The sequence below is a fragment of the Corvus cornix genome, chromosome 1A (genome assembly GCF_000738735.6).
Source record: "Corvus cornix cornix isolate S_Up_H32 chromosome 1A, ASM73873v5, whole genome shotgun sequence".
In the NCBI taxonomy this organism is placed as follows: domain Eukaryota; kingdom Metazoa; phylum Chordata; class Aves; order Passeriformes; family Corvidae; genus Corvus; species Corvus cornix.
The window spans coordinates 70,481,022-70,496,724 of record NC_047057.1 but is presented as its reverse complement, the minus strand read 5'-3'; the positions used below and the strand labels follow the sequence as shown (position 1 = coordinate 70,496,724).

Sequence of the window (15,703 nt, the reverse complement as noted above, 5' to 3'; positions counted from 1 at the left end):
GCCCAACAAACCCAAACCACAAAAAAACCACCAACGATCCTCTAACTGCAAGCAGGAAATCTGTGTCTGGGGCAGTTTCCTTCCTCTGACCTTTTTTAATTTTTATTTCTTTCTTACGTATTTATATTAATATTTCTAGAGAAATATATTCTGAAATGATTGGCATAGGAGGACAGGTTTTGTCTTGCATCTTCTTCCGTTAAAATGTTAGGAGAGGTAAGAGATCCAAAAGAAAGCAGTTTCCCAGCTTGTACTGAAAATATCACTGTCACCCATCATCTGTTTGCACTCGTCAGATTTTTAAAAAAAGTCTTATTTTATCATATTCACACCATCCTCCATAGATGCGTTAAAAATGATTAATGCAGCTTTGACTGTGACTGATATCTGATCAACTTTGCCAATAAAAACCCAAATAAAATTCTAAACTAGTGACATAAAATAGGATATAAAAATGTTTAAATTTTGTCAACACCCTCTGTGCTCCAACACTTCAAAATACACACTGGAGGATCTACTTCGCTGCAGGAACATAGAAAACATGGTCTCAATTGCTTAGAGATGGGAGAACCAGAAATAGTCTTGGCTCAGGTTTTAGTGATACAGGAACCATGGGACAAGACAAAAGCATTCATAGCTTGTATTAAGAGTCACTTACCAAGCCTTGTTAAAGCTTACAGAACCATTTCGTGAACACTATCCTCTCTTTCAGCTAAAGAGGAAGAACTTGCTCTTCCAATATAAATAAATTAGCAAATTAGCTGAGCTTATTTTTAGGAAGAAAAACAAAAAAGGGTTCTGGCTGGTTTGCTTTACTTCCGGCTCCATAAATTGTCCAGATACCAAATATTTACAAGCTCTTTAAACAGATCTGAAAAAAATACCAAATGTGACCAATAATAAAGCTTAATTTGTGTCATTGGACTGTAATTTGACCTAAGAGAGGTCACAAATTCGTTCCCTACAGCAGTGTCATCTCTAGAGGGATCATTAGGCAACCACTAGGGGTTAATAAATTAAAAAAAAAATATTATTTTGTTGATTGCCATGAGCACCAAAGTCCACTGTAAGAAGCACAATTGGAAAAATACAGATGGAGCAAAAAATTAGTGTGTATAATGTTTCTTACCGAACTAGGAGAAAACCAAAACTGAGCCTAAAATGAGCTTTTCGTTTTGCTATAGTCTATGCCCACCTACAAAAGTCTGATCCCAAATCTACTTTGATTTAGGAGTCAGCAGGACAAGAGCCTGGCACGAGCAGAGGAGTGTTATAACACAAGTGAACTTACAGGAATATCACCATCATTTGCAAGCTGTGTATTGAATGAATTGTGGTAACTTGGAATAATTAATCTTATTCAAGCAAGGAACACTGGGAAAGAGACATCCAGCGAGATCCCAATTATTTTTAAAAATAAAAAGTGAGAGCCCAGTAATATGTTGTTTACATATTAACAGGGCAAGTAATCTCTAACACTCTTCTAACTAGAGCAACAGAGCAATCACTGAGCATTTTTCACTTTACTCTCCCTGAAGCTTTTCAAGTTTTGCAGAGGACTTTTCCTCCTTAGCAGTAGTCATTCCCGTTATAGCACCTGAATCTGAATACAGACTTTCACTGATTCCCTTGGAAATTTCACAGTGACTTTTGCTCAGGATAATGGTGCAGTTAATTCCACCTACAGGAACAGCAGGTCTGACAACATTAAACAAAGACAAGTTATAGCTTTGGGGGAGAAAAAAAAAAAAGCTAAGTTAAGAAGTTTGCCACCCAACTTTCTAAGAGTGAAGAATATTTTAGCCAGGAAATTTTTCAGTTTGCTCAAAAATCTTGAGCAAAAGGGGTTAGAACGTTACAACTGCAGCCTGTGGAGAATTTAGAGAGTTCAGCCTTCTTGGTCTCAGCCAGGAAAAGAATTTGTAATCTCTGTTAAAACAGTATTTCTGGCAAGAAAAGAACGTTTCCTTTTTTGAATCAATTAAATGTTTTCATACAGACTCACAGAAAAATAATTAATCACCTTGATAGAAAACCAGACAAAAATCTACTGAATTGCAAACCAAATGCAAAAATTGGTTTCCTCTATCACTTTGTATAGAAATACTCTGTAAAGAAATTAATTACATAATAGTGACACAACATAGACAAAATATTTTGGTGCTGACATTATGCTTAATTATTTTATAATTAATTATTTTATAATTTAATTATTTCAAAAGTCAAATTGCAGTAAAATATGTCAGTTTTACTAAACATTGCAATCTCAAAAATTAATAGTTTTCATATTTTGGGAGGAAAGAAAAAAAGTCAGCAACACAGTCTGTCTTAAACTGTTTGTTTCATTGAACCCATATTGCACTGAACTCACAGTAATGAAAAACAGCCTTTTCCACTGGGGGATATTTGAGGAGATCACTTCTCCACACTGAATGCCTTGGTGCTTAATAGTTCTTTGCCCGATTCATTTGTGTAAACATTCCTGTTTTTTACCCATCTCCAGGTGATGTTTTTGTACCTCGTGATAAAACTTTAATTGAATTTTTAACTGAAAAACAGTACTGCATGACAAAGCATCATTTGTTTGTTCAGATCTTGCAAGTAGGAATAAAAATTTCTTGTCACACTTTCAAAACACCCACTTTCGCTTGTTTTTAAATTACATGATTCTTTACACAGGAAAGAAAAGGACCCAAAACTTAACCCTAAACAGTCACAAAATCCTGCAGCCGTGGCAATTGCAATGGTGTCATGCATTGGGGCCAGCAGCTGTGGTCTTTAAAGAACAGTTCTCTGTAACAGTTCCACCAGAGCTTATTGATAGCACATTAAGAAATATTCCTTCAGCACGTGGGACTATTTCAAATTTATGAACAAAGGGAGACTCTTGTCCCTCAGTTCAAGAACTCAAGTGCTTCACTTGTTAGATTTACTCGTGAAACAAGTCTGTTCTGTATTGAACAAAGATTCATCAGCAAAGGAAAAATGACTTTAAGAAATTCCTGGCTTTTCTTGAAAGTCAATAACCCAGGAAAAACTCCAGTTCAGGGCTTACACTAAATACACCTCAACAGAAGGCTGAAGTGCATCTGAAATAACTCCTTTGGAAACAGGAAGTTTTCCGGGAATTGCAGCATGCATCTGCAAAAGGGCAAGCCCTCAGTGGGACTGTATTGTCACAGAATCTGGATCTTCCAACAGCTGGGCAAAGGCAGAGGTGTAAAGAAGGCAGGAGAGAACTGATCCAGGAAAATGAGCTCCCCAGACAAGTTTGAAACCCTCAACCCAACCTCATTTTCCCTACAGCCCAGTGGGACAGACAGAAGGGAATATTCTCCATTCTTTAAAGCACCAATCTTGCTCTGGAGGCCAGAGGCTTCCATGTAAGTGTGAATATCATGAATGTACTTCTTCATGAACATAAAAAGGTGCTTCCTAGCCAATTTATTTTCAGCCTTCCAGAACGGAAGTAGAGAGATTGGACAGGAGGACTTCCTGCAAGATGCCATCCTCTAATTACTCCGACTATCAAAACTAAGATGACTCATTAAAATTGGATGAATACAGCTGGAAGGCTATTTCCTATCTTAATTCCATCTTAATTGTGAGATCAAATCAATAAAACTTTGGCATCCCTTTTAATTCTGCTGCCTGATTCTCCAAATCAATAATATTAGAAAACTGCTCAGGAACACCCGTCATGAGCATACTCTTACCTTGAGTGCCTGTGTGGGCTGTCTGAACAAAGAAAGCTCCCATAAAGCAGCCAGCTCCATTAAAGAGAGCTAAAAAATGCATGGAAATCCCTCTCATTCTTTCAGGCACAAGCCAGAATGAAAGTAAGGAACCTTAGAAAGGAAGCAGATACAGTTACAAGTTAAAAAAGGAAAAAAAAAAAGAAGCTAAGTGTTGGTAGAACATCGATAACAAAAAACAAACAAACAAAAAAAAAATCATCAAAGCGTCTCTATTAGTGAATTTCCATATTTTATACAGAGAATGTACTTGCTGCAGAAGAGCAATCAGATGTGTTAGTATGCACCCTATAACCTCCTTAAATGAATATCTGTAATAAACCACCCCCATCCAACTATCCACGTTCCACAAGTACACCAAGATCTTTCCCCCAGACAGTTGCTTGCACCTTTTAAAGCCTCAGACATAAGCAAGAGCAGAGAAACACCACCATGTAAGCATGAAGACAGTGGATGTGATATTTAACTGCAGGACAGCAGGACCTTCTATCCCAGAGTCAGTGCAGCACAGCCATTGTTTGGAAGCAAATACCTCCAAAATCTAGAGCTCTGCCTTAATTTGGACAGTTAGCTTGCTTTACCTTAAGGCTGGACAATGCCTCTCGTCCCCAGAGTGCAACCCCCAGGCTCACTGGCTCATTTTTAAGACATCATTCTTCACTTTCTTGCCAGAAGCCTAAACCAGAAGCAGCAACAGCTTTGGTGGTGAGGGGAAGCTGTAGCATGCTGTTGTAGCATGGATGACTACAAATTATCCCACCAGCTGTAATTTGGCTGTAACAGCAAGACTTTATGGTAGCTGTTCTTTTTGTGCAATTTTCACTGATCATCAAAAACTTTTGTTTCCTAATTTCACTCCTTGAGTTCTCATCCACACTTTATCCTCCCAAAACCAGAGCGTCCCCACCTGCTTTATTAGTTGAATTAGAATGCCCTCCAGCTTGAAAAACTTGCCAGCAGAGGATCCTATTTGGACACTGAGTTGCCTGAAGCACCTCTGAATACAAATGAAACTTTGCAATCACCACCTTTCACCATTTTTAATTCGGATGTCCAAATGAGAGCTTTGAAAACACATGAAAGAAAAAATAGCACAGACAGTGTTTTCTCCCTCATTCACAATAGGAACCAGAACCCTGAGGTCAAGAGAAAGCAGGTGAGCCTGGGACACCATCTGTAGCAAGTCTGAAGCGCTGCACAGCTAATCTGAGCCATTAACAGACTTTAAAGTTTCTGGTTGTTCCTCCTTTCTAAAAGCAGGGGTGCAAAACATGCATCTTGGTCAAATTCAGCCTGGGTAATTGCATCCTACTTACCTAAATTGCCCCTGCTGTTTCAATAGCCTACTCCAATCCTCCCTTTCCCCACGGTGCTGCTGGGAACTATTAAACAGCTGCTGCATTTCCCCCTGGAAGCTACTGCATTTCATCGGTGGCTGAAGCCATCCCCAATATATCCTCTAACTAACAGAGCTGTAGTTTCCTGGTTTAAACCAAGCTAGGGCTACATATTCAGCCTGTCAAAGGCTCGTGAGAACTTTGTAGCACTGTGGAGGAGAGCAATACAATTGTTTTATTTTATTTTTAAGACTTCCTTAGTGGTAGAGGAATATTGAAGGCAGATATACTTCTAAGAGATGCTCACGCCACTTGAAGCAGGTGATTGTTCAAATCACCTATCAATAAGATAATGAAACATATTGTATAAACACAGTTCTAAGTATCAGGGAGCAAATAATAGAATAGCTTGGGTTGGAAGGGACTTTAAAGATCACCCAGTTCCAATCCCACTGCTGTGGGCAAGGACACCTCCCGCAAAACAAGGTTACTCAGAGCCCAACCTGGCCTTGAACACTGCCAGGGATGGGAGAGTCACAGCTTCTCTGGGTAACCTGCGCCGGTGCCTCACCACTCACAGTAAAGAATTTTCCTCCTGATAACTAATCTAAACCTACTCTCAGTTTGAAGCCATTCCCCTTTGTCCTGTCACTACATGCCCTTGTAAATAATCTCTCTCCGTCTTTCTTGTAGGCTCTTGTCAAGTACTGAAATGACACAATTAGGTCACCTTGAAGCCTTGTCTTTTCCAGGCTGAACAATCCCAATAAGAGGTCTTAATGAAGACAGAGAGTTCAATGTGCCAAATCTAACTTCTCTAACCAAGCTCTTCAGAAATGAGGAATCTTCTTTCTTCCCTCTGCTTAAGAGTGAGCATTTCCCTGTTAAGCTTGGATCATGTACTTTAAGGTCCAGTAAATTATCATGATAATTGAATTTGACCTTCTGCATAAGAAAGGCAGTAAAGCATCAGGAAAGGTGAAACAGCTCTGTAAGTATCTAGGCTGTCATTAACATCCACGGAGATCCACTGAACAGCTCCTGAACAGCAATTCCGTTCAAATTGACGTAGAAAGCTAGAGCTCAGATCAGCAGCCTGAATGCAGAGGCTTGGTACTGCTGGAGATGATTCAGTGGACCTCAGCCACCTGCACCGGGCTGCCTGATACAGTGCAAGACCTGGTGGAAAACCAGGCTCTTTGTCCAGCAGCAGCTGGAGGTCACAGAAGGTAGAGAGCGTGCTTGCCCTGCCTGCCCAGCTGAGACACTCCATGACAAACAGGGCCAGACAACAATTTGTGGGCAAGGGAACAGAAGCCTTCTTCCCCATCAGCTAAGCAATATGCTATTTCAGGCACCTCCCTTCAGCTTTTTACATGCAAGTCTCACGTTCAGACTTAGTCCCATTTAGCTGGGGCTTTAAGTCACACCTCTCACTGCAGCTCTAAGCACGATGCTTAATCTCTACTTAAATGGGGAAGGACAGCTTTTCTTCCTAAGAAATTCTAACCACAACCCTTTAAAAAGATCTTAGAAAAAAAAAAAAAAAAGGGACGAAAACCGCCAAGATGGAGTTTTATCTCTTTTCTAAAGGCTAATGTAATCTTCCAGTCATTGGACTCCAGTTGTGTCCCAGTGTGCTAGATTAAAAAGCCTTATTCTACCAGCAATATTCTTCTCATGCTTTTGCATGAGAAGACTGTAAGCAAGTCACCTCCTAACCTCTTTTTTGTTAAGCTAAACAGAGAAGGTCACAGTTTTCAGTTACACTTAGCCTGTAACCTAGAAACCAAATTACCTGCCTAGAAACCTGTCTCAGTTAAGTACTTGAGAGCTATCAGATGAAGAGGCATTATGAAAGTGCTAAGTATTTAAAACTAGGGAAAATTACCTTTTTAGTGACAGACTGTGACCCACAGCTCTCAGTAGTCTGAGTATAGGAATGAAGCTGAGATACTGAAGTTATTTCCTACTCTTAAATAAAAACCTGAACATTTCTGGGGTTGTACTAGAACAAGAGACTCAACCCATAGAATTAAATGCCTGCAGAGATCAGCCCATCAAGTACTTTACCTGTGTCTCTAAGTGAATGTTGCTTAGATTATTTTTATAATACTAACTTTTTTTTTAAAGCTCTGCAAGGTAAAAACACTGGTAAGCACTCTGCATGCTCCTCAGAAGAAAATAAGCCTCAAAAATGTCAGTGTAGACACAGAAAAGTAAATTATGGAAAGCAGAAAATGTTCACACTCACAATCAAGAGTATATGTGGATATACATAGTGCATGGATGGCAGGCACAAGCTGAGCTCTGCCTGTGCTCTGAAAAACAGGGGTGTTTATCTCTGGCTCCATGTCACAAGCTAGGACATGATGATCTGTGGAGGCATGTTCTCATGACTCCTGATTGGAGCAGTAACAAAAATCTGGCAGCTGCCTACACCATTCTCTAGGTTAACCTGTCACTGTTACCTGCCCACATATGCTCTGTGCCAGTGGAAAACACGTAACAATTCTATTAGCTGGGCCCACAAATGAAAGGTGTTAAATTGCTTCACCTTGCTCTGACTGTGGCCTTTACAGTGGTCACAGAGCATAACCCCAGCTCAGCTCTCATGTTTTTGTTCCATCTCAATAAAAACATCACAGGGGAGCTCAGGTCAGAAGGGACTTCAGGAGCTCATCCAGTCCAGCCCCTGCCTGCAGCAGGTTCAGCTCCAAGACCAAACGGGGGGTTGTGCCCCCCAGGGGCCTGACTGGACCGTGCTGCCTTCCAGTTAATCTGGAACATCACTGCTCATCCTGAGCTACAGCCAGCAAGACAAATTATGCTTCTCTGAAACAGGTAAAGCACAGATCTGCTCATTAAGCCCGTGGAAAAGAGCCAGGGATAAAATATCAGATGCCGGTAATTATTTTTAGGAAACTGATATAGTTCTCTGAGAATCAGGACACTCTTGCTTTAGCCAATTTGATTTTACTTACAGGAGGGAGTTACCAAGGCTTCAGCCACTCCAAGCAGGATGTACTGAGGAGCTAAGTGGAAGCAAGGCATGGAGGAGACCAGGAGAACCTCCTCAGAGAGCGTCTGCTCCACCTGAGGGAAGCGCTTTCGGTGCATTTCAGAGAAGCCAGCAACCATCACGGAAAGTGCAGCAGATAAGTGACCTACAACTGGGTAAATAGCACAGAGAGCATTCACCAAGGCTGTGGTTACAGTACCATCATGTGTTTAGATTAAAGAAAAGTCCTAAGAAATGCAAAAGAAGCTTCCTAGCCCCATCCCAAATCATTTTTTCTGAACATCTAAACACGGATAAAGAGTGCTTGCCATATATATATATATGGCAAAAGGACACCAGCTCAGCACAGAGACAATTTTAGAGTGCAGAATAAAAGAAAGGAAGAAGTTTTCTGAAGACTGAAATCAAAAAGAAGAACTTTTTACTTCTATTCTTGAAGATTGAGGGAGAAAAGGAAGGAGAAAAGAAAGAAAAGGCAAACATCCTTCCAGATACTACAAGAGAATGGGTAGGAACAACACTATCAGGCAGCAGGGAATTCTTCCAAAATTCAGATGTATTAAAACTACCCCACACTTCACCCATCACACAGAGGGTACTATTAAAATATATTATTTTATATTTTTTGGTGTTGACAGTATGAAATGGTTGTATCCTCTCAAAAAAGAAAAACAAAGCAAGAAATGCTTCCAAGTAAGTCTCTGAACATGAATTATCTATATTTCTCACAGTTTGAGCTCCCATTAATTTTGACTAAATTTCTTATTTGTCAGCATTTCTAAGCCATAATGTGAGGAGAATTTGGTTGCTTTCGACAGTGTTGGCTCAAATGCTTGGACTATGTTTTTCTCACAAAGCCTTCATGGTAATTGTTGCACTTACTAGATTAAACATCAACAGTCAAGAGCTTTTGTTTCATATTTATAACATATACACACTTAGTCTTTTTTACCGTCAGGACAGAAGAGATGTAAAACCTCACGTAGCTAAGTGGCCTTAGCCTTGTTATGTTTTTGCAGCCTCTGTGTTTCTTCTCTCGCCACCAAGCTCTCACACCCTTCCTCTAGCTCAGTTTTCCTCCGTGTTCACAGCTTTAAATATCCTATCCCCACTGCCTAACCTGAACCTTGGAAGCTGTTTAGGCTCCTCTAGTGCTTAATGAGAATATTGATGAATTATTGCTTGAAAATTGATGACAGGAGGGAATTCAACAGCGTTTTCTAGCCAATGCACCTTATCAAAACCAGGTATAAAGCCCTCAAGGAGCTTCTTGTAGTCATCCAAAGCAAGAGGTCTCCTAGTGAAAAATTATGTTGGTACTAAAGGAACCTCCAGCAGTTCAGTATTCCTAGCAGTGCTATACTTGAAGCATTTGCCTTACTAAAAGCCAAGACATTTCAGAAAAAGTAACCTATGAGTGCCCAAAAATTTCTACTTTTTTTTTCCTTTTTTCCCCCAAGATTTTATGTGGCAGAGGAAGAAACCGAGACCCTTAGAGCTTTGGTTTTTGCCTTTACTCTTCTCCCTTCAGTCCTCTTTAAAACAAGTGTGTCGGAACAACTGTCTGAGGCTTTGGTTTTATAGGACAACAGGCTGTTTTGTTAACATTTAGGGGTGATTGTGCAACAGGGTTGTTTATGTTATCTAGAGACTAAGGTTGTATTGGACCTAAGTCCTGATCTCGCATCCTGAGTAATGGAAGTCAAAAGCTTTCCTGTTCAAAGTAGAATGTGCTCAGGGAGAAATGGCAATCAGCCTCCGAATCACCTCAAATCAGACTGAGGGCTTGCTTTTGTGTGCTGTACTGAGAGCTGTTCTCCATATCAATCATGGATGGAGTAAATCCAAGACCAAGACAACATCCCAGTATAATCAGGCATGAAGAATATTACAGAAAGAACTTCTATGCCTTAGGTGTTTCATCTAGAGCCTCTTTCCTGTAGCTGATGGACAACTATTCAGCAGACACACTATTTCAGTTCTCTACTGAATCTTCTACATTACTGACCAAATCACACAGCAAAAAAACACATTAAAAAAACTCCAAACTAAACCCTCAACAAACAAAAACCCCACAAATATACAACTGGAAAACTGGAGAAGCTTTAAGTCTATCAAATACTCACATTTTTCATAAATAACTCCAGATACTCACCGTATTTGGGACACAATCTAAATTCACGTTAAGATTTTAATGTTTTTTAGGTCATACCTAATTTATGAATAAACCAACAGCTATAGAGAGTAACAGATTACAGTTTTTATGTAGACACTTAATACAGAGCAATCAGGTATCTCAGTTCAATATTGTCTACGTGGTTCATCCTTGACAACTGTTACTCTTAACATACTGAAAATTTCCAGAAAACTATTTAAAATTTCTTCTTCTTACAAGAGTTGAATTAAAATATAGTTATAGGCTGGCTTAACACCAACTGCCTATTTATACTTCCAATTTTGTTGCTGAAAATAATTGAGAACCTAATTAACTGTTGGCAAAAATATTGGCACTTAGAGGTCTACCATACTTGCAGGTGCAGTCATATACTTGGATATCTAAAGCCATTGCCTGCACTCACAGGTATTTTTATGCCTCAGGTAGTTTATCACCCCTAACAGGAGGCTATTTTGATAAATGAACCTATTAAGAATAAACCACTGCATATATTCTACTGCTGTTCAACATAACAGGATAGAACATTAATACTAACTTGAAATTTCCATGGTTTAAAGGAAAATGATTATCTGAATGTGCTTTTTGTGTTTTAATGGAGATGTTATTTTAAAAACTAGGCTAATTGCAACCTGCTGTGTTATACGCTTCTGGTTTGTATAAAACTTAATAACACTCTTAATTAGGCTAATTTAGTCAGATTAATACCTCTGTGTGTGTCAGTACTCACTGTGCTGCCTGCCATGGGGCACTGAATTAATAGCAGCACACTGAGAAAATAGCGGTTTATAAATATTTTCATCCGAGGTTTGCAATGCAGACTGGAAGATAAAAAATGTAGGAAGTTTAATGAGAGTATCTATGAAAGGGAATAGTTTTAAGTGAATATGGAATGGAAGATGCTTTTCTGCTGGTACTACATGTAGCTGATGTCTGAAGAGTGTTGCAGAGGATCCCTCCAGATCCTAGAACACAAGAGGTTTGGGGGTAATGAAAAAACAAATAAATAAAAGAAACCACATCAGTGTCAGGAGAAGGCAGCCCAACTCTTATTAAAGTTATCATTGCTTCTAAGCTATGAATTTCTCTGAAACAAGTGTCAGTCTACAACAGGGAAGACTTCCTTTTACCACTCCTGTGAGAAAGAGGTAACAACTTCACCTTTGGAGGTCCCTTTTTGCCGTGACTGAATGTACAATGAGGATTTTAATAATGAGAATACTAATCACTTGAGCAATTATCTCATGTTAGATATTCTAATGAAAACTCTGGTGCTGGGGAGGAAGGCTGTAACCTCTCCAAGTAACCTTCCACCTGTGAAATATTCAGCCTGTTCAATGGGAACAGCAGCCAGTGATACACACCCATTTGTTTTGCACAGTTTTCTGCATGTTTTCTTTTGCTCCTCCATTCTAAAAACTCCTATTGCACATAGAGAATTAGCCTAGATACTTTTATTTCATTTATGACACAACTTCAGAGCCTGGAAGAAACTGTGCTAATGGTAATACCGTTTCCCTCTTATGAGCTGCAGTCCTAACAACAACACACAGCATAAAAATCACAGCAAAACAAAGCCTCTATTCTTAACTGAGTTATCTGAATCCAGGCTCCTCATTTTGAGCAACACATTTCTCCAGTATCAGAGAGCAACTAACTGAAGGAATTTTTACTTTCTAAAAAAGTCTTTGATTGTAAATTAACTTTCCAAAAGGCGATGGATAAAGAAATATATTGAAGATAACCAGGTCAAAATAATTCTCAGGCATAAATAGTTAAAACTGCTTCTCCCCAATACCAATTCCTTTGGATGATCCCTAGTGCCTCAAAATTTTTATTGGTTAGAGGAATCTGTCCTACACAAAACCTTTACATTTTTCCTTACTATCTAGTAAGTGTTTTCAGGACTGTTTTTTTCCAATAATTCCTTTGATACATATTTACTTCTGAGCATCATCCCAAAACAAGTCCATCTTAACATTTATAGTCCGATATAATTGTCTAGGATCATCCATTACACTGAAATTTCTTTCAAAAACAGAAGACATATTAAAACTGTATAAACACATGTATTTTATACATACCAATGTAAATTGTTGGAGAATGTCCATTGTCCTTGGAGCTAAAGAGCCATGAGTTAATGCATTCCAAAATAGGAACAAGAATCAGTAGTGGCACGATGCTTATCACATTCATTGCTGCAACTGGCAAGACAAATCCACTGAAGTGCAAGTTGGAATTCATGGTTTGGAGATAATATCCTGAAGGAATCTGTATTGAAGGACAAAACCACAATCCATGGATAAGATTTTCACTATATTTGGAAATCTCTCCAAGTTTTTCCTTCTGAAGGAGTCACATTAAACCAAATACCTGCTGGCAAAAAAGGAATGATCATTCATGAATAAAGCCTTTCAGAGAGTGACAATATTGTTCTCTGCCAGAACATAACATTTCCCTTTTATAACATTTTCTCCTATATTTTACAGATTAAGCAACAGTCTATAAGTTTATTTGATCACCTCTGATTAGAGCCATCAGCCAATATACTAAATGGTTCCACCCCATACTTCAGTCACTTCACCCAGTGTTTAACAGAAGAGAATCTTAAAATAGCAAAATCCAGAGTGATTTTATTTCAGAATTGCAAGGCACAGAGTGATTTTGGACTTATGATTGTGTGCTCAAGGTAGGACTCATTCTTAAGAGCACTTTCCAAGCTACAGGGAAGGAAGATTTGGGTACAGTCTTAGAACCAGCTTCATGCAACTCACAGCCAGAGCACCTATAGAGGACTTCCTTTTACTTGGGGGAATGGAAAACCAAAGACAAAAAGAAGCAGATGAGGAACATCCCTATGGCAGTCAACAGGGTACACAATTAAGTAGATTTGTAAGACTGTCTCACTACAAAAGCAAACAATTCCTCCTGCTTGTGTGAGGCTACCCAGAAGAGCTGTTGAGTTTATTAAAAAGTGTAAAATCAAAATCCTGGTGGCTTCTACCAACAGATTTACAGATTTTTCAGTGGGTTTTTTTGTTTGTTTTTCTGGGTTTTGAGAAAGGTTGATTAACTAATTTCATGTGCAGCAGGGAACCATAATCCACTCTTTTACAGGCTAGGAAACTCCAGCTCAAGCAATTCACAGAGTACAGTCATGCCAGAACTCAATGTAGAACTGGATTCTTTACTCTGTTTTTACTGAGTTCTGGATTCCTGCAGCATCCTGCACACTCTTTGCTATGACCAGTAATTTCAACCTCAGGCAGGATATTGCTGCTTTATAGCTGTCTGAAATTAATGTATCGTTATTAACTGAGCTCATGTAGGGTTACTCACCAATGTTATAGTCAGCCCTACCCACCATGAGTCTGTTCAGTGCTCAAGAACTATTCAAATGCTAGCTCTTAACAAAAATATTTTTCACCTACATTCCACCTCCAAAAGGAAATATAAATTGTAAAAGGGAGAATAAATAGCAACCAAGCTATGTATGTTAAAACAGAGTCAAATTTGGTTGATTCCTTTTTTCCAATGCCTATTGCAAATAAGAATTGACTTCTTAATAGGAATTAAAGTATCATCAACATGAATCACAGGCACTGAAAGCTTTAAATTTAATGTGAAGAAAATACTATTAATCTTTACAAAAGAGATACTGATCTATCTCTTAGTTTGAAAAAGGGCCTCAAACTTATTGGAAATTCTGCCAAAGGATTAATTTCTTTCAGCAGTGGAAAGACATCTATATTTTCTAGATAAATACTTCATAATAAACTTGATAAATGATAATAACTGTTTAATTTTCATCTGGTCACTAATGCACAACCTTGGTCATGCATGTGTGTTTGTTGGTTTGGAATGGTTTTTTTTTTGTTTGTTTGCTTGGGATTTTTTTGTGCTTTTGAGGGGAGGGGAGGAACCAGGGAGGGAAGAGGAGAAAGAACGAGGCAGATGGATGGGAACATAGAATGATGGCAACAGGAAGTGTCAGTGAAGCAGTATATGCCACATATTTGTAAGAATTTCCTTAAGCAGCATTTTAACACCAATGACTAAAAATGCATTTCCGAGCCAGCTCATAAACTTGTTATTCCAGTTGCCAAAGGGTAAGCTACCTCCAACTCCTGCTTAGCCAGGATCATCCAGGCAGAAAGGAATCTGAAGGAATCATGTCAGCTTAAGGAGCTTCTTGACACATTTACATTTATATCACACACACACACAAGTGAAAAGAACCACACAGCCTGACAGAGGGGCTGTGAAAGGACTGCTGCTTTCCCCAAATGGAAACCCACCCACTTCCACTGTAGGTACAACAGCCACACAATCCTGTCAAAACAGTAGGAGAAACATGCAATCAAAACAGCAAATAAAGATTTTCTACCTCTCCCCAAGAGTGATTGAACACTTACGAAGTTGGGAAATTACATTTTTCAGGAATGCTAAGCCTAAGGCTCAGTGTTGATAACTGGCACAGCAGTATGAGGAGCACAGGACTCTCACACAAGATGGTTCAGCCAGTAAAAAGGTTCCAAGAAAGGAGTAACAAGCACTCACACAAGCTTCTTAATGAGTCCTGACCAAGTCAATTTTCATTATTTGAGGAGACCAGAGGCTATAGCAAGGTATATTCTTAGGCAATTAAAACTACTCTGCAAGGTTGCTCAGCTGGCAAAGCCACAGTTAGAAAAAAGCACACCTAGAGACACGGTATTAAACAACGCGTCACGGTCTGTTGTGAGATCTTTGTTTAAAAGCTGTGTACCCACCTGCATAATGCATGTTCTGTACAGAATCTGGAAAGTAAACAATGGGAAGAGTCTGGCAAGTGACTTTGTGCCTTCCACCTGAGTCTCACTGTACTGACCACCGTGGTTTTCCTTGGCATGGTCCAGCCAGTTGGTCACGCCTGTGCTAAAGTAGCGATACCGCACACAGCACGCTTTCAGGGCACTACAAATGACCCCAAAAGTCGTCAGCAGGGAACTGTCTGCAAACAATCAGAGAAATTAGACATTGGTATGTTTTTGCCTGCTGCCAAAATAAACAAGACGAGACAAAACACTTTGGGAGGGAAAATATAAGCTGGTATACTCGCCTTTCTGTGTTTTTAGGGAGGGGAAAGGTAATAACAGTCTGGATTTATTTAAAAATATTTTTTTAACCCAATTGGTTCACAACCTAATTGTTACAAAAGCAATCCTGTCCAACAGCCACCAGAGACGAGTGCCTTTTATTACCAGTTATTTAACACAGCACAATGTGTTTCTCTGGTTGAGCAGGTAAAGTATTAATTTCCTTTGTTTTTTCTTTCAATTTGTTGAATGTATGTTGAAGTCCAGTGGCAAGGGAAGGGCAGCAGCAAAGTGAGAAGGAAAAGGAGTTTAAAAAAAAGTTGATGAATTAAGAGAAT

The 15,703-nt window shown here is 39.2% G+C and overlaps 1 protein-coding gene across 1 annotated transcript in view; it reads right to left on the bottom strand.

Annotated features, from left to right (window-relative positions):
- The window catches only part of SLC15A5 (solute carrier family 15 member 5), a 30,410-nt gene that overhangs the window by 6,653 nt on the left and 8,054 nt on the right, over positions 1–15,703 (bottom strand). The window contains exons 4-7 of the mRNA XM_019288629.3: positions 15,060–15,280; positions 12,372–12,558; positions 8,077–8,265; positions 3,717–3,848 (exon numbers count right to left, since the gene is read on the bottom strand). Coding sequence (XP_019144174.2) covers positions 3,717–3,848; positions 8,077–8,265; positions 12,372–12,558; positions 15,060–15,280 — 729 coding nt within the window. The remainder of the gene's footprint in view (positions 1–3,716; positions 3,849–8,076; positions 8,266–12,371; positions 12,559–15,059; positions 15,281–15,703) is intronic.